The sequence below is a fragment of the Rhineura floridana genome, chromosome 8 (assembly GCF_030035675.1).
Source record: "Rhineura floridana isolate rRhiFlo1 chromosome 8, rRhiFlo1.hap2, whole genome shotgun sequence".
Classification (NCBI taxonomy): Eukaryota; Metazoa; Chordata; class Lepidosauria; order Squamata; family Rhineuridae; genus Rhineura; species Rhineura floridana.
The window spans coordinates 34,652,337-34,676,345 of record NC_084487.1 but is presented as its reverse complement, the minus strand read 5'-3'; the positions used below and the strand labels follow the sequence as shown (position 1 = coordinate 34,676,345).

Sequence of the window (24,009 nt, the reverse complement as noted above, 5' to 3'; positions counted from 1 at the left end):
CAGAAGTAACCTTTCACTGGAGAAATGGACTGTTATGGTTCAAAACAGCCAGATATGTGCCAGAAGGGGAATTAAGGCTCAGAATCCTACGCCAGTGCCATGATTCCATCACAGCGGGACACTTTGGGATTTACAAGACCATTCAGAACATGGCCAAGGACTTCTGGTGGCCTAAAATGCGTCGGGATATTGAAAGCTATGTAAAGTCCTGCCCTGTCTGTCTGCGGACAAAAACACAAACAGGAAAACCAGCAGGACTGTTACAACCGTTACGTGTCCCACACGAACCCTGGAAGGACCTCTCCATGGATTTTATAACTGACCTACCCAAATCCCAAGGAATGACAGCCATCTTAGTAGTGGTAGATCTACTTACCAAAATGGCGCATTTTCTTCCTTGTGCAGGGGCCTTAGAGGCTAAGCAAACAGCCAAGTTATTCATCAAAGAAGTCTACCGGCTGCATGGATTGCCAAACAGCGTAGTCTCAGACCGAGGAACTCAGTTCACAGCCAAATTTTGGAGAGCAATGTGGAAACAGTTGCAGACGGAATTAAAACTCTCCTCCGCCCATCACCCCCAGACAAATGGGCAGACGGAACGCTTGAACGCCGTTTTGGAAAGATATTTACGAAGTTATGTGTCCTATCAACAGACTGACTGGGTATCATATTTGCATTTTGCAGAGTTCGCCTACAACAATTCTCTGCACTCCAGCACTCAACAAACCCCGTTCTTCGCTAATTATGGATTCCATCCTAAAGTCTTTCCAAGTAGCTCAGAAGGAATGCTGGTACCGGCAGCTGAGGACTTCCTTAAAGAATTGCAAGCGGCACAACAGACACTGAAACAGCAGTTAAACGAAGCCAAAACGGAGTACAAGCGAGTTGCTGACCTGCACAGGAAGGAGGCCCCTCCCCTTCAACCAGGAGACCAGGTATGGCTGTCCACCCGCTTCCTCCAGATGCCGGGCAAATGTAGAAAATTACAAGACAAGAGGGTGGGTCCTTTCGAAATAGAAACTCAAATTAATCCCGTGGCGTACCGACTGAAGCTACCGACACGTTTAAAATACATCCTGTGTTTCATCGATCCCTCTTAACGAAAGCTGCCCCTCCCAGTGAGTTGCGGCCGGAGGAGCCTCCCGGAGCTCCACTCCTGGTAAATGAGCAGCTTGAGTTTGAAGTTGGGGAGATCTTAGATTCCAGGCTCAGACGCCACAAGCTGCAGTACTTAATTCACTGGAAAGGCTATGGAGTGGCTGACAGATCATGGGAAGATGCAGCTGATGTGCATGCTCCAGATTTGGTGAAACTTTTCCATCAACGTTTTCCCCACCGTCCCAAGCCAGACAGGGGGAGGGAGGCACAGCTTGGGAGGGGGGATGGTGTCGAGAGGCAGAGCTGGGGTCCTGAGGGGCTCGGGGAGTTGACAGAAGGGGATTCAGGTGGATGGCAGAGGGAAGGGGGAGGAACTTCCCCCCTTTGGAGTGAAGACGAAACAGAGGAAATGCCAGTGATAGGGTCGCCTAGCAATGGGGAGCCTGAGAGCTCTGGAGTTTCAGAATCCTCCCTGGACATTCCCACGCCCCCCCTTCTCAGCAGCTCAGAGCAAGAGGGAGGGCTGATCACAGCAGAAAAGCGGAGAGACAGTTTACCATCAGCCCCTCCCCTATCCCCCATAATGGAATCGGAAACTTCAGAAGAGGAGGGGGTGATGCTTCCCCCCTCACCGCGCACACGCAGACAGCTGAAAAGACAGGAGAGAAGGGGGGGGAAGACGGGCAGTACCTGAGGGGCAGTTAAGGAGGAGCGAAAGGTTGCGCGCCCGTTTGGCCCCTTCTTAAAGAACAGGCAGGAAGCAGTCCCTTGCTCTGTCAACTTTCTCCCAATGCCGCAGGACCTGTAGCCCTGTATTGATTCATGAGAAGACGCAGTCTTTGTTTGGACATTACCCTAATAAAACACGAATTACTTACAACCTCTGGTCTGGTTCCTGAGTCTCATCCTGGGCCTGACAGGCCCCGGCGTGTGCGTGCGCATGCATGCACACACGCATGCAGCCCCCCCACGTCTCCCCACCTACCTGTCTGCTATCTTTTACCATTGCCCTTAATGAAGATGGCGGCCGCGGTTTCCCTAAGGGGATGATGCCTCTGCCGCAATCATTGTTGATGGCATGCGTGCGTGCTATGCGTGCACATCTCTGCCATCAACTAAGATGGCGGCAGGGGCTTCAGTACCTTAGGGAAACTGCGGCCACCATCTTCATTAAGGGCAATGGTAAAAGACAGGACAGGTAGGTGGGGGGGCGTGGGGGGGCTGCGGATCACGGAAGGGGAGTGGAGGGGCGGCTGAGGAGCCCCCCGTAGCTCCAGGGGCCCTCGGGCCAATGCCCCAGCTGGCCGCCCTTTAGAACCGGCCCTGGCTAGGTTCATTCCCATCACAGTAAGCCATCACTTATTGTGATAACTGAACATAACCATTATGTGTACAACTTCCATCTATAAGTTCTGAACTTATTGCAGGTCAGCTTTATTGACTAAGATTAGAAGATGGGAAGAAGAAGAAAAGCCGTTCTTCACATCTGCCATGCAATAATTTTAGAAATAGTTTTCCACAACTTTGTAGCCCTTCTTTGCTTTGTTAAATTGCATTCATTTGTTTAATTTGGGGTCTGTTTTGGGAGTATGTTTATATCCACATAGACATTTTGATTACTAGGATTTAGAACCATCAAGAAAACCCAGGAAAAGGCTAACTTTTCTTACACTCAGGGAAATGCTACGCATGTTTCCATAGCTGTGAGGATGAGGAAGATGAGACACAGGGAAATCCTGTATAATAATAATAAAATAATAAAATTTTATTTCTGAGTCGCCTATCTGACCGAGTTAACGGCCACTCTAGGCGACGTACAATAATACAATCATACAATATAATAAATCAATAAAACCACAATTCGTCTCAGTACCACTCTTCCAAATTGAAGCAGCATTAAAAACTAACCCATCCCAGAAATCCCATAGGCCTGCCTGAACAGCCAGGGCTTCAAGGCCTGGCGGAAACCTATCAGGGAGGTGGCATGGCGAAGATCGAAAGGAAGGGAATTCCAGAGGGTGGGGGCCACAATCGAAAATGCCCTCTCTCTAGTCTGCACCAGTCTAGCTATTTTCACCGGTGGGACCGAGAGAAGGTCTTGCGAGGCTGATCTCGTCAGGTGGCATAATTGGTGATGCTGGAGGCGCTCCTTCAGATAAACTGGGCCGAAACCATATAGGGCTTTAAAGGTCAGCACCAACACCTTGAATTGGGCCCGGTAAACAACTGGTAGCCAGTGTAGGTCTACTAACACCGGAGTGATATGATCACGGCAACGGCTATTCTTGATGAATCGTGCCGCCGCATTCTGTATCAGTTGTAATTTCTGGACCATTTTCAAGGGTAGCCCCATGTAGAGCGCATTACAGTAGTCTAAGCGGGAGGAGACCAGGGCATGTATCACCCTTGTTAGCAGATGGGCAGGAAGGTAGGGTTGCAGCCTTCGTATCAGATGTAATTGATACCAAGCTGCCTGGCTCACTGCCGAAATCTGAGCCTCCATGGACAGCTGGGAGTCAAGAATGACCCCGAGGCTGCGGACCTGGTTTTTCAGGGGCAATCTTACCCCCTTGAACACCAGGTCTATATCTCCCAATCTTCTCCTGTCTCCCACGAGCAACACCTCGGTCTTGTCGGGGTTTAGTTTCAGCCTATTCCTCCCCATCCATCCACTTACGGATTCCAGGCACTTGGACATGGTGTCCACAGCCAACTCTGGTGAGGACTTAAATGAGAGATAGAGCTGAGTGTCATCCGCATATTGGTGGCACTGCAGCCCAAATCTCCTGATGATGGCCCCCAGTGGCTTTACATAGATGTTGAATAGCATGGGGGAGAGGATAGAACCCTGTGGCACACCACAGTTTAGGGGCCAAGGGTCTGAAACCTCATCCCCCAACACTACCCGTTGATATCTACCGGAGAGATAGGAACGGAGCCACCGTAAAACAGTGCCCCCTATTCCTAATCCCTCCAGGCGATCTAAAAGGATACCGTGGTCGACAGTATCGAAAGCCGCTGAGAGGTCAAGGAGGACGAGGAGGGTATATCCTCCCCTATCCAGCGCCCTTCTCATATCATCCACCAGGGCGACCAAGGCTGTTTCAGTTCCATGTCCAGTCCTGAAGCCCGATTGGAATGGATCTAGATAATCTGCTTCATTCAAGTGTGTCTGTAACTGTTTGGCCACCACTCATTCAATCACCTTGCCCAAGAATGGCAAATTAGAGACTGGGCGGAAGTTATTCAGCTCTTGGGGATCCAAGAAGGGCTTTTTCAAGATGGGTTTTATCATTGCCTCCTTGAGGGCTAGTGGCATTGCACCCTCTTCCAAGGATGCATTTACCATTGCCTTGATCCCTTCGCTCAGTCTCTCTTTGCAGCTCATAATGAGCCACAAGGGGCAAGGATCTAACAGACAGGTGGTTGGCTTCACAGTAGAGAGCACCTTGTCCACTTCCTCAGAAAGAAGAGGCTGAAACCGATCCCACCGGACCGGAATGCAACTGGCCAACTCTAGCTCACTTCCTGTGTCCACTACGTATGGAATCATGTTCTTCAGGCGTTCGATTTTATCGGCAAAGTGTTTAGCAAACATGTCATAGGAGGCTTTTGAATGCTCCATGGGTTCCTGAGCAACTGGACCAACCAGGCTTCGGACCACTTGGAACAACCTCCTGGGACAACACTCTGCGGACGCAATAGAGGCAGCAAAGAATTCCCTCTTTGTTGCCTTTGTTGCCACTTGGTAGGCAGCTATTGCCGCTTTGACCAGTGTCCGATCGTCTTCAGAGCACGATTTCTGCCATCGGCGCTCTAGTCGTCTCACCTCCTGTCTCAGACCCCGCAGCCGTGGTGTATACCAGGGAGCCGTCTGAGCTCTATTCAGGGGGAGAGGACGTTTCGGAGCCACCCGGTCTACTGCCCTAGTGATCTCCCTGTTCCACTCCATCACCAAGGTTTCGACCGGGCGTCCTTCAGCCGGCTCCAAATCTCCCAGCGCATTCAGGAATCCTTCAGGATCCATCATGTGTCTGGGGCGGACCATCGTAATATGGCCTTCCTGGCTGCAATGGAAACCTCTGCCAATCATTGCATAAATATATTTTAGATGACACGCTATGGAGGGGACGGTGTGACATTGTTGTTCTTCTAAATAAATGTGAGGCTGCTGATGGCAGCTTTGCAATCTGTAACATTTCCCCAGCATTATTTTTGGAGAGTGTTTGCTGCTATCCATAACTGTACCTCAGCCTTAACTACTACTGAGGCCACCCTTTCATCACTTTGTCCAGATGATGCTCTGGAAGGACTGAAATTTGTCAGATTTTTCTAATGACAGACCTCATGAGTCAGATTTAGAGCTATCGGGTGGCGCATGAATTCAGACCATCAACAGCCTTAAAATGTCACAAGTGTGACAGCTGGTCTTATGTTTGGGATGGGATGAGATGGGTAAACTTGGCAAATGTCTGAAAGGAAAGAGGAAAGGTCAATCACAAAAGGAATAAGTTTGGCTTGGAGTTAATTATGTCAAGATTCATGCAGCTGGATAGCTTTTTTTTTTTAAAAAAAGGCAATATATTGATACCAAGTATTACATCAGCCTGAGGGTCTCATCCCATTATGGGCAATCTTCTGGGGACTGTATGCAAGTGTTGGGCGGGGCAAAAGTCGGTGGAGCAAAGAATTTGACTCCTTTGTCCAGCTGGCTCTATTCCAGCCATGCAAAAGTCAGAGGTTTCTACATGTACCTCCTATCACAGCTCAACCACGCACCCCAGTCCCAGTCAGCCAAAAGCACTTAGTGAGAGTGTAGAGCAGGTCCAGTGAGGCCCGGGGAGAGTACTGAAGCCAAACAAACAGGCCTGGAGGGCAGCATTTGGCCCCTGTGCCTATTTCCCCATCCCTGCATTACGTGATTTTGGCAAGAGCAGAGACAAAACCTTCTTGTTTTGTGCAAAGTGATCCTCTGGATGGTGCTGCAAAAAAAGGCAAAGATGATATTCTCCATTGAGCGGGTATTGGGAAGGGAAGAGAGGAGTGTGTTCCCATTGCTGGGGCATCTAGGCTGATGCTCTCTGTCTTGCCTTGGAATGAAGCCACCAGCACAGCATAGTGACACAGGGAATTTCCTCACTGATTGGGATTGGCATTCCCTCTTTCCCCTTGATGCTATCCACAGTGAGGGCAGTGTCAGGGCTTGGCTTGCTTTCATTGTCAATCCCACAATCGTCAGATCTGATTGACTACATGGTGTCATGACCTCATTGCACTCTGCAAGATTCCTAATTGGCTGGGATCACACAGTGCAGGGGAACAGCTACTGAAAAAAGAAAGCCTGTGACAGCCATGAACAAAATTGGAGGGGGGAAAGGATAAATATCCCCCCTTTTTCCTTTCCTCCCCCCCTTCTTCCATTCCCTCCATTCTTGGTTGTTGCTGTTTGGTTTAATGTGTTCGTTTAATTTCATTATATGTCATAAGTGATTTGGTCATCTGGAGGTTGGGGCTATAGGAGGGCAAGAAGACATTTGAAGGGAGGGTTGGAATTTTATGGGAAAGTGTTGGATGGGAAGGGGAGGATGGCATTTTAATCTGGACCAAACATTTTAGAATGCAAGTAAGTTATTGGTATTAGTATATTTCAAATTTTAAAATATGAAAAAAGTATTTGGGTTGGTTCCCCACTCCAATCACCCGAGGGAATGACACAGCCTCTGATAGTGATATATTTTTGCAAAATAAAAAGTGTGCATATGAAAAGCAACTAAGCATAACACTAGTTGCAGTGCATATATTAATATGCTTATATGTAAGGCTGCAGTATCTTTTGCTGTTTCTCATTTATTCATTGCCAGTAGCACAAGTTGGTTTGAGGGAATAGTTGGCCATCTCTTTGTTCCACTCACTGGTGCTGTGACTCTTGATTTCTCTCTTTTCCTCACACCACATGCATACTTTTGAACATGGCTCTGATTCTGCATCTTATAGCTATAAAAGACTAGTACTACAGACCTTTAAGTTTGGCAGGTAAAGTGGAGGAATCTGAACCCTATTTCCATTCATCTCAATGCAGCCCAGCTGCATAGTAACAGAATGCAAGTGTTCCACATGGGACACTTTGTCCCTTTGGAGCTTGCCTGGGGTTAACTTTACTTGCTTGAAATGAGCAGCAAGTTAAAAGGTTGTCTAAACCTACACCTTGCTAAGCTTTCAGATCTTATCTTGAGATGAGTGTAGCTTTTTATTTTTCCTGTTAACCTTATGTCTTAGTAAATGCATCTAAAATTTGCCTTCTTTCATTAAAAATATTCCCTAGCCTTTTGTAAGCCACATTTGCTGTTTGATGTTGTGCCTAGTATAAACCTTTTTTCCCCATCTTGCCCATTATGAAAACTGATATCTAGACTAACTGGTGGCAAGTATTAAAAATAGCAGGCAGATCAAACAGTTCCCCAGTAACAAATGACCTTAGCAGTGGATTGGCAGTTGACTGAGGATTCAAACTTCCACAAATGGATTAGTACTGGAGCCTTTTTTAATCTTGGATTTTTAGGTCCTTTAAGTCATCTTTATTGGCTAAATAAATAACTGTTTGGAAGCTTCAATTCAAGATATGGTATAGTATCTTCAAATGAAATTAATTGTAAATATTATTCTCATTTAGGGAGACTAGATGCAACAGGATCATGAAGTTTGTTTATTTCAAACAAACAAGAAGTTCCAAATTCACTGCCCTTGGATTATAATGTAAATAATTTCTAGGAGTCTAGCTGCTTTCAGACATAACATTCCTGGTGTTCACGGCAAAACAAACCTGTGCTTACACTCTTTCTTCTTCCCCTCCCTTTCTTTCTTCCCTTCCTGTGCTTGGCTTATTTGATAAATTCCTGGTTTGATGAAAGCATAGTTTGTCATTTCATCTGAGCAAGCAAGCAAACTGTGGCTTGAGGAAGCCTTCTAAACCAGGATTGCAAATCAACATGAAACCGTGACTTGCAATCCTGTTTGGAGCCTCACTCCAACTGTCATGATTCAGATGTAATAGCAAACTATGGTTTAAGCAAACAAGGAATTTATGAAGCAGAATGTATGTGGAGAGGAAAGAGCACTTTTAGTGCAGGACTTGTTACCATTCCTCCCGATCATGATTTGGAGGAATGGAAAATTATGTCTGCCTAGAAAGAGAGACTGTATTCAAAATGTAAATATGGATGTTGAAACTAATTCTTTGTCCAGTTTTCATTTATTTCTCTAGTAAAAGTGTTAGGGTGTTAGAGGGGAACAGGTATTGAGTTTTCCTGGGGAAGGTAGAAAACTGTCTAAAGAGAGCCAGTGTGGTAAAAATGGATCAAGTGTTGAACTGGGGAAACCTCAGTGAAATCTTCATTATGAAACTCCTAGATGAATAAGAGTCTGTCAGCCTAACCTGCCTCACAGGAGGTTTTAGGAAAAAAGAATGGGATAACTTACATACAATACCCAGGGTTTCTTGAAGGAAGGGCGGGATACAGGTGTGATGGTGATAATAATTATTTACTATTTATTTATTTATTATTTGATTTATATCCTGCCCTTCTTCCCAGCAGGAGCCTAGATAATCTAGATAATGTTGGTGTGTGTTTACGGCATTTGTCCCCTGCCCCATAACATAAAGTTTTCTTAAAGCAGCCTATAATAAATCAGTATGAAAAAAATTCTGAGAGGCCCTGTAGCAATTATTTAAAAGGCCTGGGTGACCTGGGGCTGAAATGATCACAAGGATTGCTGCCGGTGAACTTACCTGTGAAGGTTGCTCCATGTCTAGGGTACCTCTGCCAAAAAGGCTCTCTCCCTGGTGGTTACCAACCTCATTTCATTTGCTGGCAGCTGTTGGAGAAGGGCCTTTGGCAAAGTTCTTAAAATTTAAGTAGGCAGATCTGGGAGAAGATGGCTTTAAAGGTTAAAACCAGCACTTTAAATTGGACCCAGAAACTTACTGGGAGTCAGCGTAGAGCGATTCTGCTCAGGATACGCCATTACACACATACCAGCTTTCTGTTCCTCTCCCCCTAACAGTCCATCAAAATTATATGCCCACTGAGCATGCTTAGTCCTTAGGGTCCCCTCCCCCATCTTTTGTACTTTTGCAAACCTTGGGGTTCCCCTGAGCATGCAGATACCTTCCTCTTGTGCATGGACTTCTCCTGAACCGGCTGTTGTGGGTGAGGTGGGCTGCTTTAAATAGGCCGCGGGCAGACCAGACAGAGGCTAGTTCTCCCTCTAGTCTGTCTGCACACCCAACTTCCTCCAGAGCCAAGTAGCCAGCTAATTGGCTCTGGTGAAAGATCCATCCCACCCATTGGCCTACTTGGTGCCAGGTAGCTTCCGGGTTCATTGATCCGCTGCCTCCCTGGGATCCTCCATGCTGCAAATTTGGTCCCAAGTAAGACTTGGGACTGGGGACTAATGTTCAGTTATTGGTCTTTCTTTGAGAATTGTCCTTCCTGTCTCTCAAGTTCATTTCACTTACTAATGATGTTTTTATGCGTCACTTAGACAACAGTTTTGTATTGCTTTTTTCTGCCAGTCAACTCTCACACCTAGCTCTTCTAACTGTTACGGTGAGAATGTTGTGCTACCAATGAGTCATGCAGGAAGAACATTTCATTTGCAGGTTTGTGCCAGGATTGAAATACTGTTTCTCCTTTGTAGTTGCAGCTTTATTCAGAAGCCGGCGTAGCTCTTTTGCAACTGAATAATCCTAAGGATTTTCAAGAGCTGAACAACCAAGCTAAGAAAAACATGACTATAGAAGGGAAAGAACTGACACTTAATTCTGCTTATTTATTATGGGACCTCAGTGCCATCAGCCAGGTAGGAAGCATTCTTTAATGTATGGACATGCAAGTGTGGTAAATGCGTGATTATTTGAAAATATGTTATAAATATGATATAGTGCAATTTAGAGAATTGGCAACCATTTGAAAACTTGATTCTGTCACGAACCGGTCCCAGTTCAGTCCCAGGACTCAATTCCCAAACCCAGGGCAATTAATCCTGGCAAGGCACAAACCTGTGCCTCCCCTTACTAGGGCTGAGTAAACCAATAACAACCCTGTAAGGTAGGTAGACTGCCACCACCCCTTAATCTGGTCACCCACTCTGGGCCAAGGGGAAACCCAATTTCCAGAAATGGACCTGTCAAGGATTCCAATAGACAAGAGCCAGACTACACTCCTTGTCTTGGAGCCTTAGGCAAAATATCCAAATATACGGTAGTCCGTGGTTAACTGACCAAGGTACTGGATTCAGAGCCAAATCCCCTCCTGCAATGAACACACACTGGTAAGTAAGAAGTAGCTTTATTAAATAAAATATAAGTGCACAATTGCAGCCGCAAAATGGTTCCTTAAAACCCACACCCCAAGGGCTAGGTAAAATACAGAGAGTTACAGTCACAAAACAAAAAAAACTGTCTAGCCTAGTCTATACTTACAAAGAAGTAGACAGCAAACTATCTTCCTGGTTTCACATCTCTCCAGAGATGTATAGCCTGGATAGCGGATGGAAGATGGAACCCCACCTAGGTAGCATCAGCAACCATAGGGTAAAGTGGGGAACAAAGACCTAAAGTCTGAGTCCTATTCTTATGGGAAAATGCCCAGCAACAGCCAGGAATTAATTAGCCAATTGGGGCTTTCAGATGATGAAATATTTCTGGAGTTTTTGCGCCCAGCAGTCATGTACTCCCCAACCTTCCCAGGCCAGGTGGCCTTGAATACCAGTCTCCACTGATAAGCAGGTGTTCTTGCTTGGGCCTAATTAACTAGCTTCAGCTGTGAAAACTGCAAAGTCATGCCTCTCAGAGGCTCCATCTCAGACGAGATGTCTTCCCCCAGAATTCCTTGCCTCAAAGCCATTTTAGAAATCAGGACTTCTTGACAGATTCCATAATAGGGGTAGTCAACAAATGCCCTCTAGGTGTGGTTTAACCATAATTCCCACCATCTCTGACTGTTGTGTATGTTGACTGGGTCTGATAGTTGTTGGGGTCCAACAACATCTGGAGGACTCTATGTTGGCTATCTCTGCCACATGCCTCAGAAAATGGATTCCACTGGCACAGGCTGCATTTGAAAGTCACACTAAACTATGGTCTGGCTTGCCCTTGGGCTCGCACATTTCTTCCCTCCCCTCTTTTCCCAAATGGCCAGGAAGAGTTTTTGCTTCCATTTTTGGATAGCCAGTTTATTATGTCATCTAGTCCAACAAACTGTAGTTGAATTGGCTTAAAACCAGCCTGTTTCACACTTTGGCTTCTGAAGTTTGAACTAATAATTAATGTTAACCACCGTTTTGAGTGCAGACGACATGGAAAGCTGTGGCTGTGCTTGTTCATGTCTTGCTAAAGCAGTTTAGTATGATGTCTGAATATAGTCACAGTGTCTCAATGCATGCATACACACAGATGGAGACATGTGCACAAATTTTATCCACCCTGAACAAGTCGGCTTTCGAAAAGGTTCTTCCCCAATTGACCACTGCCTAACTCTCAATTTCTTGGCAAAACAAAGCATCGCCGGTCCCACAAAACATCTGTATGCTGCTTTCGTTGACTTGGCCGCAGCTTTTGACTCGTTAGACAGGAACGCTCTATGGCTCAAATTGTTCAACTTGAATATTGACTCTCGTCTTTTATTCCTTATTAGAGCTTTATATAATAACACCTATGCCTTAGTTAGAACAAACCAATCTGGAGCTCTGTCTGAACCGATAGCGGTAGAGAGGGGTGTTAAGCAAGGTTGTCTTTTAGCTCCTTTGCTTTTCAATCTGTTCTTAAATAACATCATCCCCGCTCTATCTGGCCCTCAATATTTTCCACCTTCCATTGGGCAAAGGAAAGTGTCGGTGTTGTTGTACGCCGACGATATGGTCCTTCTTTCCTTAGTTCCCATTGGACTAAGAAAGCTGCTGAGAAGCCTACAGTCCTTTTGTATTGGGGAAAAGCTAAAAATAAATTACAATAAAACGAAAGTCTTAGTCTTTGGGAAGAGATTCGAAGGCCACCGTTGGCATATGGCAGATCATCAGATAGAGCAGTCTCGAGAGTATAAATATCTGGGAGTATACTTCTCGGATACTCTCTCGTGGAAATGCCATCTCCAATATATTAAATCATTAGCGGCAAAAACAGTGGGTGCTATTCTAAAATTTTATCGGACTACAGGCGGTAATCAGATCCACCCAGCCTTTAAAATCTTTAAAGCTAAGGTGGTCCCACAGATAATGTACGGAGTCTCAGTTTGGGGATGGGACAATAGGAATATAACCTTCCTAGAGTCTATCCAAGACAACTTTCTTAGGCGCTTATTGTCCCTTCCTCTGGGTACATCAGCAGCAATGCTACGTGCAGAGACAGGCCTCCCTCTGCTGTGTGCACATTTCCATCTTACTCTCATGAAATTCTTGAGATCTACCTATGCACTCCAAGGTAAGGAAATCCTAAAACTCTGTCTCGATCACCCCTTCGCCTTTAATTTATGGGGTTGTAAATTAGATGATCTGATACATAGATACCATCTCTCACCACAGGAATTTACTTTAATTCCAAATAACAACTGGCTCCGTGAGGTTGTCTTTCTCCACTCTATGAATTTAGACAGACTAGCTTTAATCAATTCTAAGGTAGCCCCTTGGTTTTGGAGGTTTAAGTTTGACTACCAATGTTCCTTATACCTCACACATCCCCTCCCTCTCACACTTAGACAGGCTTTCACAGCTCTACGTTTTTTCTCTCTCCCTAACGCCGATAGAGAGGGCCGGATCTCTGGAATCCCTAAGGATCAAAGGTTCTGTATTTGTGGTTCTAATATGGCGGAGGACCTCCCTCACGTAATGCTTTACTGCCCAATCTATAAAAACCCTAGATCCAGATTCCTTTGGAAATGGATAGATACCTACCTGCTTAATTCAGTAGAGGACAAAATAATCTTCCTATTGTCTGACTCCAATTTGGTGGTGACCTACAATGTATCCTTGTTCGCAATTGCTGTGCGAAAACTTCAAGCTAATTACAATAAGTCAAATGAATTAGATGGGTTGTATTCCTGTAACAGTTAGGGAAACTCGTTGTCTGTTTTAACATTTTGTTTTAAATCTAGATAAATTTTACTGTACCTGTTTTATGCACTTGTGTTGGCCAATGGCCCTGCAATTTTTAATAAAGCAAAGCAAAGTTATAATATGAGACAGTATCTTGTACCATCTGTGATGAGCTTTACACCAAGTCTGCTAGCTCTTTTCTCGACTTGACAAAAATTACCTTGCAATTTTATACTGCTACCACACTTCACAACACTTCAGTTGACAAGCCTGTACACATTTTTCTTTCCTATCCCAAAATTATCTCTGTGTAGCATAAACTTCATGTGACACAATCTTTGGTGTTTTAAATGAATAATGGTAGTTTTTAGATGCGAATTTTGCTCTCCTTGTTTTGCCAGGTATAGTATATGTCACTGTCTTTAATAGTCTAAACAGGATGAAGATATTTCGCCCAGTCGTTTTGAAGATAATGAAGAGCTGCGATATTCACTGCGATCAATAGAGAGGCATGCACCATGGGTACGGCACATCTTCATAGTCACCAATGGGCAAATTCCTTCCTGGCTTAATTTGGATAACCCTCGGATAACTATAGTAACTCACCAGGTAAATAGTTTCTGAAATGTTCATTCCACCATCACTCAAGAGCTGTCAAAAATAGGTGCTTACAGAAGGCACCTTTGTTCCCGTCAGTATATTGTGATGTGGTGATCAGGAGAGAAACTTCATGGATCGTTCCCCCCCCCCAATAGTGGTGTGATTAGAAGGATGATACCTTCCAAAATTGTTTGCTCTTGATGCCGGGAGGGGAGGGAATATTCACAGAAAATCTATGAAGAGCAAATGACAGCATTCCCCCATCACCACTGTGAAGAAAGGGTGTGTGCATGTGAACATTCCATATGCCTGTGTCTGTGTGGGCTATATCTGTGGTAGGTGTATGCGTGTGTATGTGTAGGTATACATTGGCCACACCCACCCCTAACATGTGGCCCTTTGAGGTATGGCTGTCATTGTGATCCTCAGGCCAAAAAAGTTTAGCCACACCTGTTTAAAACTAACCATAGTTGTTTAAAACCACAGTTTGTCAGTCTGGATAACACGACAAGCTATAGTTAACTAAATGCAAAAGCATTAGAACTCCTCTCAGCCACTTACATTTTGGTTTGATGCCCATACATGGACAACAAATGGCGTGGAGCAAATATATTTTTTGTTTTTGATAAATGTGTTTGGAATTGGCTGGAAATCCTGTGGGGGACGGGCCCTGCCCCCCTTAGCTACTGTTTTCAGAAGGCAACACAAGGCATGACTTGGCTAAAATTGAGGGTCAGTCAGTGGGACTTGTGGAATTAATAACTCCCTACATTCCCCCCCCCCATAATTTGAGTACTGAGAAAAACAACACTCCTGTGGGGTAGATCACATCGTCATGAGGGCCCCTAGCGGGCTTTCTATATCATTTTTAGAGAAAGGATTCTCAAGGAAAAGAGAACTTGTGAAAAATAAATGCAGACCTATTGGCCTCCAGAATAGTTAAATAATATAGTTAGTGTATGTGTGTGCACACATAAGAGTATCTGTAATATACAGCTGCCTGTGTAGTATAGATTGGCAGGGACCTAGATTAGCCTCCTGCACTTAGTCCAAGAATTCAAATGATGTTCACATGAAACAATGGCCTGGAGGATCACAAATGAGCTCTCTCCTGACTTCACTTTCAGGTAGCAGTTTAATGTTCATCATAGTTGCCATGTTCATATTGGCAAACTATAGTTGGCTCTCATCTTCTACATCAGAATTGGAAACTTGCTTCAAACTGTGATTAACATGAATCTACAAATTGAAAGTGAATTTCATGCTTGGAGCAAAGAGGGTGTATACTGGTGGTTTGCTTGGGGGTCCTCCCCCATGTTTTAGAGGATAATTTAGTTATGAGCCAGTAACATGGGCTATACATATCCTGGAAGAATCAATGAAAACATCTTGCATTTTGTTAGGACAGCTTGACTCTCTCTCATTTAAGAACTGTTGTCCTAAACTGCACATTTAAAATTGTTGTCTGCATATCTTGTGTGTGTGTGAGAGAGAGAGATTCTTTTAGGCATATTCATACAAACCTTTCTCGGCTATAGTTGCAAAGTACCCATGAAATGGCAAATTAAAATGTTGCCTCCAAGTGACACTTGGAAAGTGTTTTGAAATTCTCATGAGATATTTTTCCAGTAATGTTTTCTTTAATATTCTAGGATATATTTCAGAATTTCAGTCACCTGCCCACCTTTAGTTCCCCTGCCATTGAAAGCCACATTCATCGCATTGCAGGTCTGTCCCAGAAGTTCATTTATTTAAATGATGATGTGATGTTTGGAAAGGATGTATGGCCTGATGATTTCTTTAGTCACTCCAAAGGTCAAAAGGTAAGCTACCACAAAATAACTTGATGCACAGAATTTGAGAGATTAAACACCTTTGTAATTTAAGAGATGTCTAGTTAGATTTCTTTTTCACTTAACTTGACCATAATGGAAGTGGCTAATATGAGAACAAAGCCTGTCAGTGGTGAAGTTTGCACAATCACATCCTGGCTTAATAAGCTAAGATATGCACAAGCTGTGTGCACCTCAAGCAGCCCCTTTGCTGCTCCCTATAAATAAAGTAGAAAGCCACAGTTAACCATAGCTTTCAGTTACATTTAGAAGCCATTAACTAAAGTACCTGGTTTGCTTGTAATGGGCAACAATGGTCAGCTGCTGCTTCCTGGTGTGTTTCTTTGCTCACACAGTGGAGCAAAGTGGCTCATGCATGTTGTGTCTTATTAAGCTAGGATTTGATTGTGCAAATGCAACCAGTCTGTGGTATTTCAGTAGTAACTGACCCCTAGGAGCCAGAATATTTAAAGCAGCACTTTAGATTATGGAGGAGGGTTGGAAGTGCATCTTCAATTAAGTTATCTGTACTGATATATTAAAGCACAAAGCTCATAGTGTAAAAACACAAAAGTATCTGAAGGTTACCAGTTAAATAAGAAACACTTACTATTCTCTACCTAGATTTTGTTTCCCGAGTACAAAAGATTCAGCTGTTTGTTAGTAGGGCTCCACTAATTTATTGCTGCTTGAGAGTATTTTGAAGGGTCATTCTGTGAATTATACATGATGTACACTCCCTTCATAAGTGATGAAATATGCATGTGGTTTGTACTTGGGTTTTGGAGCCAGAGATCAAAACGTATTGTAAGAAGTTTCCCTAAGGCTCAGTTTTTATTCTTCTTGGCTGGGTTCTGGAAAACATCTGTTTCTTCTTATGCTTCAAGACTTAGGTGATATCCAGTTTTGGCAGCCCACTCCCACACAGGACCCATTTCACTAGCATGGGATGGGGGACCTCTGTCCCATGGACCAAATTTGGCCTGCATGAGGCCCCACTTTGGTCTGCAAAACTGTTCCTTGCAAACCACACCCACCTGCCCCACACCTGACATCATAAGGGATGTCTTTGTGTATTATTATTAAATTTATATCCTGCCCTTCCTCCTAGAAGGAGCCCAGGGTACCCATGTGGCTACAAAAGAACAATTTGGAGCTTAAAGTGAGCTTCCAATTACTCATTTGCTGGAGCAAGGCATGCTACAACTGCGCATCAGCACAAAGCAGTCTGCATTGAAACTGCTGCTAAATCAGAGATAAAAAGCTCACTTTTAGCAGTGGTTTCAATGCAGCATGCTTTATGCTATTGGAGCAAGGGGCGCTTCCATTGTCCATCAACTGATGGCAATGGGAGCCTGTTGTTTCTGTGCAGGTTTCAGTGCAAACCTGCACTTGCAAAAGATGTTGCACAACCCCAGCACAACTGCTATTATTTTTGTACTCTGTGACAGTGAGGCTTGCTTGCCACTGTTTTCACTATTGCTTGCATGACATCAACTCTCAGATCTCTTGTGCTAATGTTACTTTGACTCTCACCCTTAATATGCATCTCTCTCATCATCTGAAGGTTGCTGATGCATGGCCATGCCAAATGGCTTGTATGACATCACCAGATATGAACATGAAAACCCCCACCTTGGTCAGTCGTAGAGTTGGTCCATCAAAGAATGTGATTTAATGTCCCTTTCCCTTTTGTGTGCCTTCACAGATTAATGTCACCCAAGCAGTATGGCTAAAAAGAAATAACTGCTGCAGAATTTATTTGACTAAAGAAGGGATATTCCATAAATTGAAAACATTCCGAAAACGAAAGGAAGAGGATGGAGAATCGATTTTTTTTTTAATGTAGCAGGCTAAAATCCTTGGAAATGCAGATAGTCAGATAAAAGTAAAGCAGGTTAGTTTAGCATAAACTAGCTGTGTTCGCTCATCTAATAACTGGCATAATTTGAGTAACAATTGAGGATGAATGTCAAATAACTTTGAATAAAACAGCGGTCAGAGTTCTGGTCTACAAGAAATGTCCAATTTACCTTTAGTGTCCAAATCTTTGGAATTGCAAATCAGTTTGCTGTGTAGAAGTGAGATTAAATATGTTTCTAGGAGGTATGAATAATTTTGTGAGAACAAAGTGTTTTTGCCTCCATCAGGTTTACTTGACATGGCCTGTGCCAAACTGTGCTGAAGGATGCCCTGGTTCATGGATTAAAGATGGTTACTGTGACAAAGCCTGTAACAATTCTGCTTGTGATTGGGATGGTGGTGATTGCATTGGTAAGAAAATACAAGTTCTGAAAGTTTGGGATATATCGATTATTTTGCAAATAGGAAGAATTTTGTCTCTTTAAGATGCATTCTTGCAAACTCCTGGGTCGCTACAGATGTGAGCTCACTTTCAAAAGGGCCATTTGGTTCCACAGTGCTTTCTTGTCTCATGCACTACATCAGAATTGTGAGGGTCACTGTGTGTAAATGGAACGGTTCAGCAGATAAAAAGAGGGATCAGTGGACATAATGACACTTTCCCTGGATAGCGTAATCTATGTAGAAAAAACCCCTGTGTGCTGTCATGTGTGGAAAATGTTATATTTTGTTGCAAGTTGAGTAGCGGATGCTCAGCTTTTTTGGTGTGAATGTAGCATTCCTGTCATTTGGGTGCAGATTGTTGTGATTTAATGGTTCTGTTGGCAGGAGAGATTCAGCTGTGATTAATTCTGCTCCTGATTTTTTCCTATGCTAAGTTGAATTTTCTTCTAATCCTTTTTTTTTAAAGCAGAAGTTGTTGGCTACACAACAGTAGACTTGAGAGATGCATACTTTTCCCATCCCCAAATGAAATCATTTAAAATGTTTGGATAACCTTAGGAATGTTTCAGTTTGCTATATAAAGTATCCTTTAATTTAAAACATACAGAAGCATATCATGAGTTACAAATTATGCTGGGATCAGTTTTTTAGAAAGCAAATTTTTAATCAACTATTGCTTTAACTTTTACACTTGAGGTTTTTTTTTTTAAAAAAAATAGCAGTAAGCAGTTTACTACAATGAATTTCCCTTTTTCTTTTATAGGTAATAGTGTTGGTAGCCGTTACGGTGCAGGCGGTGGAGCTGGTGTGGGTGTAGGCAACGTCGCGCCCTGGCAGTTTGGTGCAGGAATAAGTGGAGTTTCTTACTGCAACCAAGGCTGTGCAAATTCATGGTTGGCTGATAAATTTTGCGACCAAGCATGCAATGTCCTTCCTTGTGGATTTGATGCTGGCGACTGTGGACAAGGTATATTAAAACAAATGAAGTCTCCACAGTCTTTTGGCTAGAATTCTTCAGTACTGTCCAAGGTGTATCTGATGCATTCATTCAGTCTAGATTGATGAAATGGCATTGTTGAATTCAACTGTATCTTGACTGCATTTGCTTGATAAAGTGCCCCGTGATGTTCTTAACTTCGTATACAAGTTAGTCCGGGAAAGGGGTGGGGGAGAGGATCCCGGTATTAGTATGTATAGATGACTTATAGTCCTTCCTACTTATCCCCAGCAATGTTTAGGACTGCACTGTTTGCAAAGAGTTACTGACGGAAGGTACCTGACCAAGGCAGACACAATGCTTGGAAGACACACTTAGGCTTTTGATGTTTTTAGCATTTATTTTCGTTTTTCCGTATTTTGTTTGAGGTTGGACATATAGGAGAGGGCCACAATCTTAGCATGTTGAACAATAAGGCAAGGAAATGTGACTCGGTAAGCAAAGACAAGGCTTTTCTGCTATCATTTATTTGTATGAGGAATGATCAAAAGAGTTGAGTATGCATAGCCTGGAGAACAGAAGATTAAGGGAGAGAGGTGCAGAGGGTGACAGCACAAGAATGGCTCTTTTCAGTGGCAGATCCCCATTTGTGGAATGCTTTCCCCAAGGAAACACACCTGCCACCACAATTGTCTGTCTTAAGATCAGGGCTGTGGAGTTGGTACGCCAGACCTTCAACTCCGGCTCAGCCTCCGACTCCTCTATTTTTCTACTGTCCGACTCCTTCATAAATGGCAAATGTATATTAACTAGTAATAACAAATTTACTGTAGTAAAATGGTAGCACAAGGCATTTCATCACCACCACGTGAATCCAGAGCTTGGAAAAGTTACTTTTTTGAACTACAACTCCCACGAGCCCAATCCCTGGGGCTGATGGGAGTTGTAGTTTAAAAAAGTAACTTTTCCAAGCTCTGGATTCACATGGTGGTGATGAAATGCCTTGTGCTACCATTTTACTACAGTAAATTTGTTATTACTAGTTAATATACATTTGCCATTTATGAAGGAGTCGGAGTCGGTACATTTCTACTGACTCAGACTCCACCCATAACTGCTCCCGATTCCGACTCCACAGCCCTGCTTTAGATACTAGGCAAAAACATTGTTATTTACCTAGGCCTTCAGTTTTTAAATGGGAGGGTAGTTAACTATGCCAGTGGCTTTTTTTTGCTCTTCCATTAAGTGGGGTGGATAGAACTTGTTCCTTTTAAATATATTTTTGGATGAATCTTTTAGTTCTTGTTTATTGCCATGTATGTATCTGATTTAAAAGTTGTTTCTGTTTTTATTGTTAGTTGATTTGAGACACTTTCGTGCAAAAATGTGGCCAATAAAATAACAATCATTAGCATTGCCCAGGGCACCTTGGAGGAAGGGCAGGATGAAACTGTAGATAATTCTCCTGAGATTATGTGATGTTTTATATAGTTTTACATTGTATTTTAGCATATGTTTGATGTAACTTGTAAACCACTTTAAGATTTTTTTCTTGAAAAGTGGTATATAAATACGTAAATAAGTAAATCTCTGTTTTTCCAGATCATTTTGATGAGCTGTACAAGGTGACTCTTCAAAAGAATCGGACTCATTATGTCATTCCAAAAGGCGAATATTTACCTTATTTCAACTTTGCTGAAATAGCCAAGAAAGGACTTGAAGGTTCATATGGTGATAACCCTATAATCCGCCATGCTTCCATTGCCAACAAATGGCAAACAATCCACCTGATAATGCACAGTGGAATGAATGCAACTGTGGTCCATTTTAATCTTACATTTCAAAGTAAAGATGATGAAGAGTTTAAGATGCAGATAACTCTGGAGGTTGATACGAGAGAAGAGCCAAAAATAAATACAACTTCGGTCCAGAAACCTGAAGATGATGTGAAAGCTACAACTTCGGTGCCAGAAGCTGAAATGATGTTTGAAGATATCCCTGAAGAAGAACGGTTCCCAAGAATTAGAAACCACCCAAATGGCACAACAGAAAGCCTGGATGGAGACATAGTAATTCAACTAGTTAACTTGTCTGCCCTTCCAGAAGACTTGAGGCTAGCCCTACAGAACCTAGATTTGCAGCTAGCTGTTGGCGATATCACTCAGAAAGGGTATAATCTGTCTAAGGCTGCTCTCCTGAGATCCTTCCAGATGGTACCAGCAGCAACAAAGGCTGTAGTAAGCAATTCCCAGAAGATAAGGGAAAAGGAAGTAAGTGATGGCTTGAGAAATGGGAATAACTCCACAATTTGGCAGAAACCTGATCGAGATACCAAGGATAGCTACAAAGAAATTGAAGAAAAAATGCATGCTACATTTCCACTGGAGTTAAAACCAGCAAGTACTACTTTGGTGATAATGAAAGTGAACAGCCATTTCCCACTAAGTCACAGCTCTACAGTGAAATCTAAATCCACACTTTTAATTCAGAATACTGGTGAAAAACTTGAATCTCCAGAGAAAATCCTAAATGTCCTTGTCCAGAAAGAAGCTCAGAAGTCAAAAGAAATTAAGGAAGGGAAAACTGTAGAAAGAAAGAAAAAAGAGATGGATGTCAATCCAGCACATGCCAATGAAGATGTAGCAAGAACTCAAGGCTTACCGAGAAGGAAATTGCAGTATTATACTGGGAATTACCAAGGCTTTTTGCCATGGGAGAAACATAAATATTTCCAAGACCTTCTTGATGTGAGTATGACTGCAATAGTATCAAGAGATGAGGATTTTTAAAAGTGTCTTGTTTAAAGCTGGTGTAGCATAGTAGCTAAGAGAATGAGCTAAGAATTGGAAAATCAGTTGAAATTTACTTGGCCATAAATCAAGTGTGGGGAATATTTGGCCCTCCAGATGTTGCTGAACAACAACTCCCATCAGACCCAGCAAGCATGGCCAATGGCCAGGGATGATGGAGTGGTAGGTCAACAACATCTGAAGGGCAAAGGGTTCCCCACACCTGGTATAAATTCACTTGCTGAGCTTTAGGCAAGCTATGCTTTCTGAACCTCAGCTTCCCCCACCCACATTGCAGATTTGGTGAATGAAGTCAGTATTCCTAGTGATTTCACATGTTTGGTGTTTGTGACTTGTTTTTTTTTCTATATTTAAAAAAGCTTATATCCCACTTTTCCCCCATCAGTTGGAGTCAAAGCAGCTTGCAATGTAAACATCTTAACCACATCTACAATGTACAAAGAACATTTTTTAAAAGAAAACTATAAAACAAGCATACTGTTTTTATATCAGACAACCACTATAAGAAAATCATATAAAGGAACAGCGTTTAACACATTGAACTAAATCATTAAGCCAAACACCTTTTTAAAAAGCCATTTTAGTCAAATGCCTGAAGGAATACAGTGTTGAGGAATGATGGATCTCACATGGTATTCTCTCTGTAGGCATAGTGTTATTCTTCCAGTAATCTTGAAGAACTAATGACTTGATCTTGGAGTGTTTTTAAAACCACCACTGCACAGTTGGTACAAGCATTCCATCATGCATAAAATCCCACATACGACTTCATGACTAAATGAGTGACTTTAAAATTTTGTGACTAATGCAAGCATGATGTGTATTCTTGTTTTCCAGGAAGAAGAAGCATTAAGGAGGGAGATGGCTTATTTTACAGATAGTAAGCTGATTGGGAGGCACCTGAAAGATACATTTGCTGATTCTCTCAGATACGTAAATAAGCTTTTAAACAGTAAATTTGGATTCACATCTCGGAAAGTCCCTGCTCATATGCCTCACATGATTGACAGAAAAGTTATGCAAGAATTGCAGGATCTGTAAGTCTCACTTTGGAAACAATAGTAACTTTTATTTGAAATGTGGATATAACACTGAATTGGATGCTTAACAAGTGTGTAATCTACAATAGGAAAAATATGGGCTACTTCTCATAAACAGCAAGTGAAGAGACTAACCTGTTTCTGTGCTACACCACTTGAGATTGCAGGTGGAGGCTCCCACAATAAAACACTCCTCCATTCTAGATACACGTAACTCAAGTTACTGAACACAGAAATCTAGGTATCGGGAAGAAGGCTGGACTAGAACCCATTTTCCTGACTTTTTTTGTGGGGAGGGAGGCGATATTGATATTGTGGAGATTGCCATCCGGTGAGCTCCCCACTGACAGTCTCAAGTGATGCAACCCAGAAATAGGCTTACCTCGTATCTGCCATTTTGTCTTATTATTTCACACAGAGGTGGACAACCTTTTCAGGGTCAATGGAAAATGGACAGAGGCTGCATACCAGCAACCACACACAAGTATCCTCTTTTCCCTTTGTTGATCCATCTTACATTCATTCTCTCCCCCCACACACACACACACACACAGATAGATCAGTAGGTTGCCCTGTTGTGGTGTAATGCTGCTGAATGGTACTTAATTGCAAATAAAAACAATGCACCAGTATCTTATATCCAGCACCATGAGCTGACATTAGTTATAATAAGAGACAACTGTTGCTCCCCAAGAGGAACTGTGTTCAGTGCTTTCTTCCTTAGCATCTCCCCCTACACCTCTGCTATTATTCCTTTCTCCCTGCTCCTTGAATCCACAGAAAAGAGTAACTATACCAATGTTCAGACAATAATGCTGGGAAAAACAGAAGGGAGTAGAAAAAGAGGAAGGCCAAACAAGAGATGGATTGATTCCATAAAGGAAGCCACAGACCTGAACTCACAAGATCTGAAAAGGGTGGTTCATGACAAGATGCTGTTGGAGGTCTGTCCTGCCCAGAGTGGGAGTCACGAGACGGAGGCGAGGCTTGAATTAATTCTTGCTTTATTAGAGTAACGGTACCATCAAAAGTAGTGTGCTTCATAGACCTGTCTATGCTAACTCACTAAAGTCTCTACCTGAGCTACCTAAGCATACTCTGCAGCACGTGGAGTAAGTTGACTAAGCACCCTAGTCAGGGGGGTGCTGCCTTAAATAGGAAAAGTCTTCACTCGTAATGTCTGACTCCTCTGAAGTACCACCTTCTGACTGTCCCGCTTCTCATGCGGGGCGAGGGGGGACAATCCTCCGGCAGTACATCTGACAATACAGGCTCACTAGGTACTGACTTGACCTCAG

At 43.1% G+C, this 24,009-nt stretch overlaps 1 protein-coding gene across 1 annotated transcript in view; it reads left to right on the top strand.

Moving 5' to 3' along the window:
* The window catches only part of GNPTAB (N-acetylglucosamine-1-phosphate transferase subunits alpha and beta), a 67,387-nt gene that overhangs the window by 27,061 nt on the left and 16,317 nt on the right, over positions 1 to 24,009 (top strand). The window contains exons 8-14 of the mRNA XM_061638857.1: positions 9,796 to 9,957; positions 13,615 to 13,794; positions 15,438 to 15,608; positions 17,768 to 17,891; positions 18,688 to 18,891; positions 20,464 to 21,608; positions 22,509 to 22,708. Of these exons, the coding sequence (XP_061494841.1) occupies positions 9,796 to 9,957; positions 13,615 to 13,794; positions 15,438 to 15,608; positions 17,768 to 17,891; positions 18,688 to 18,891; positions 20,464 to 21,608; positions 22,509 to 22,708 (2,186 nt within the window). The remainder of the gene's footprint in view (positions 1 to 9,795; positions 9,958 to 13,614; positions 13,795 to 15,437; positions 15,609 to 17,767; positions 17,892 to 18,687; positions 18,892 to 20,463; positions 21,609 to 22,508; positions 22,709 to 24,009) is intronic.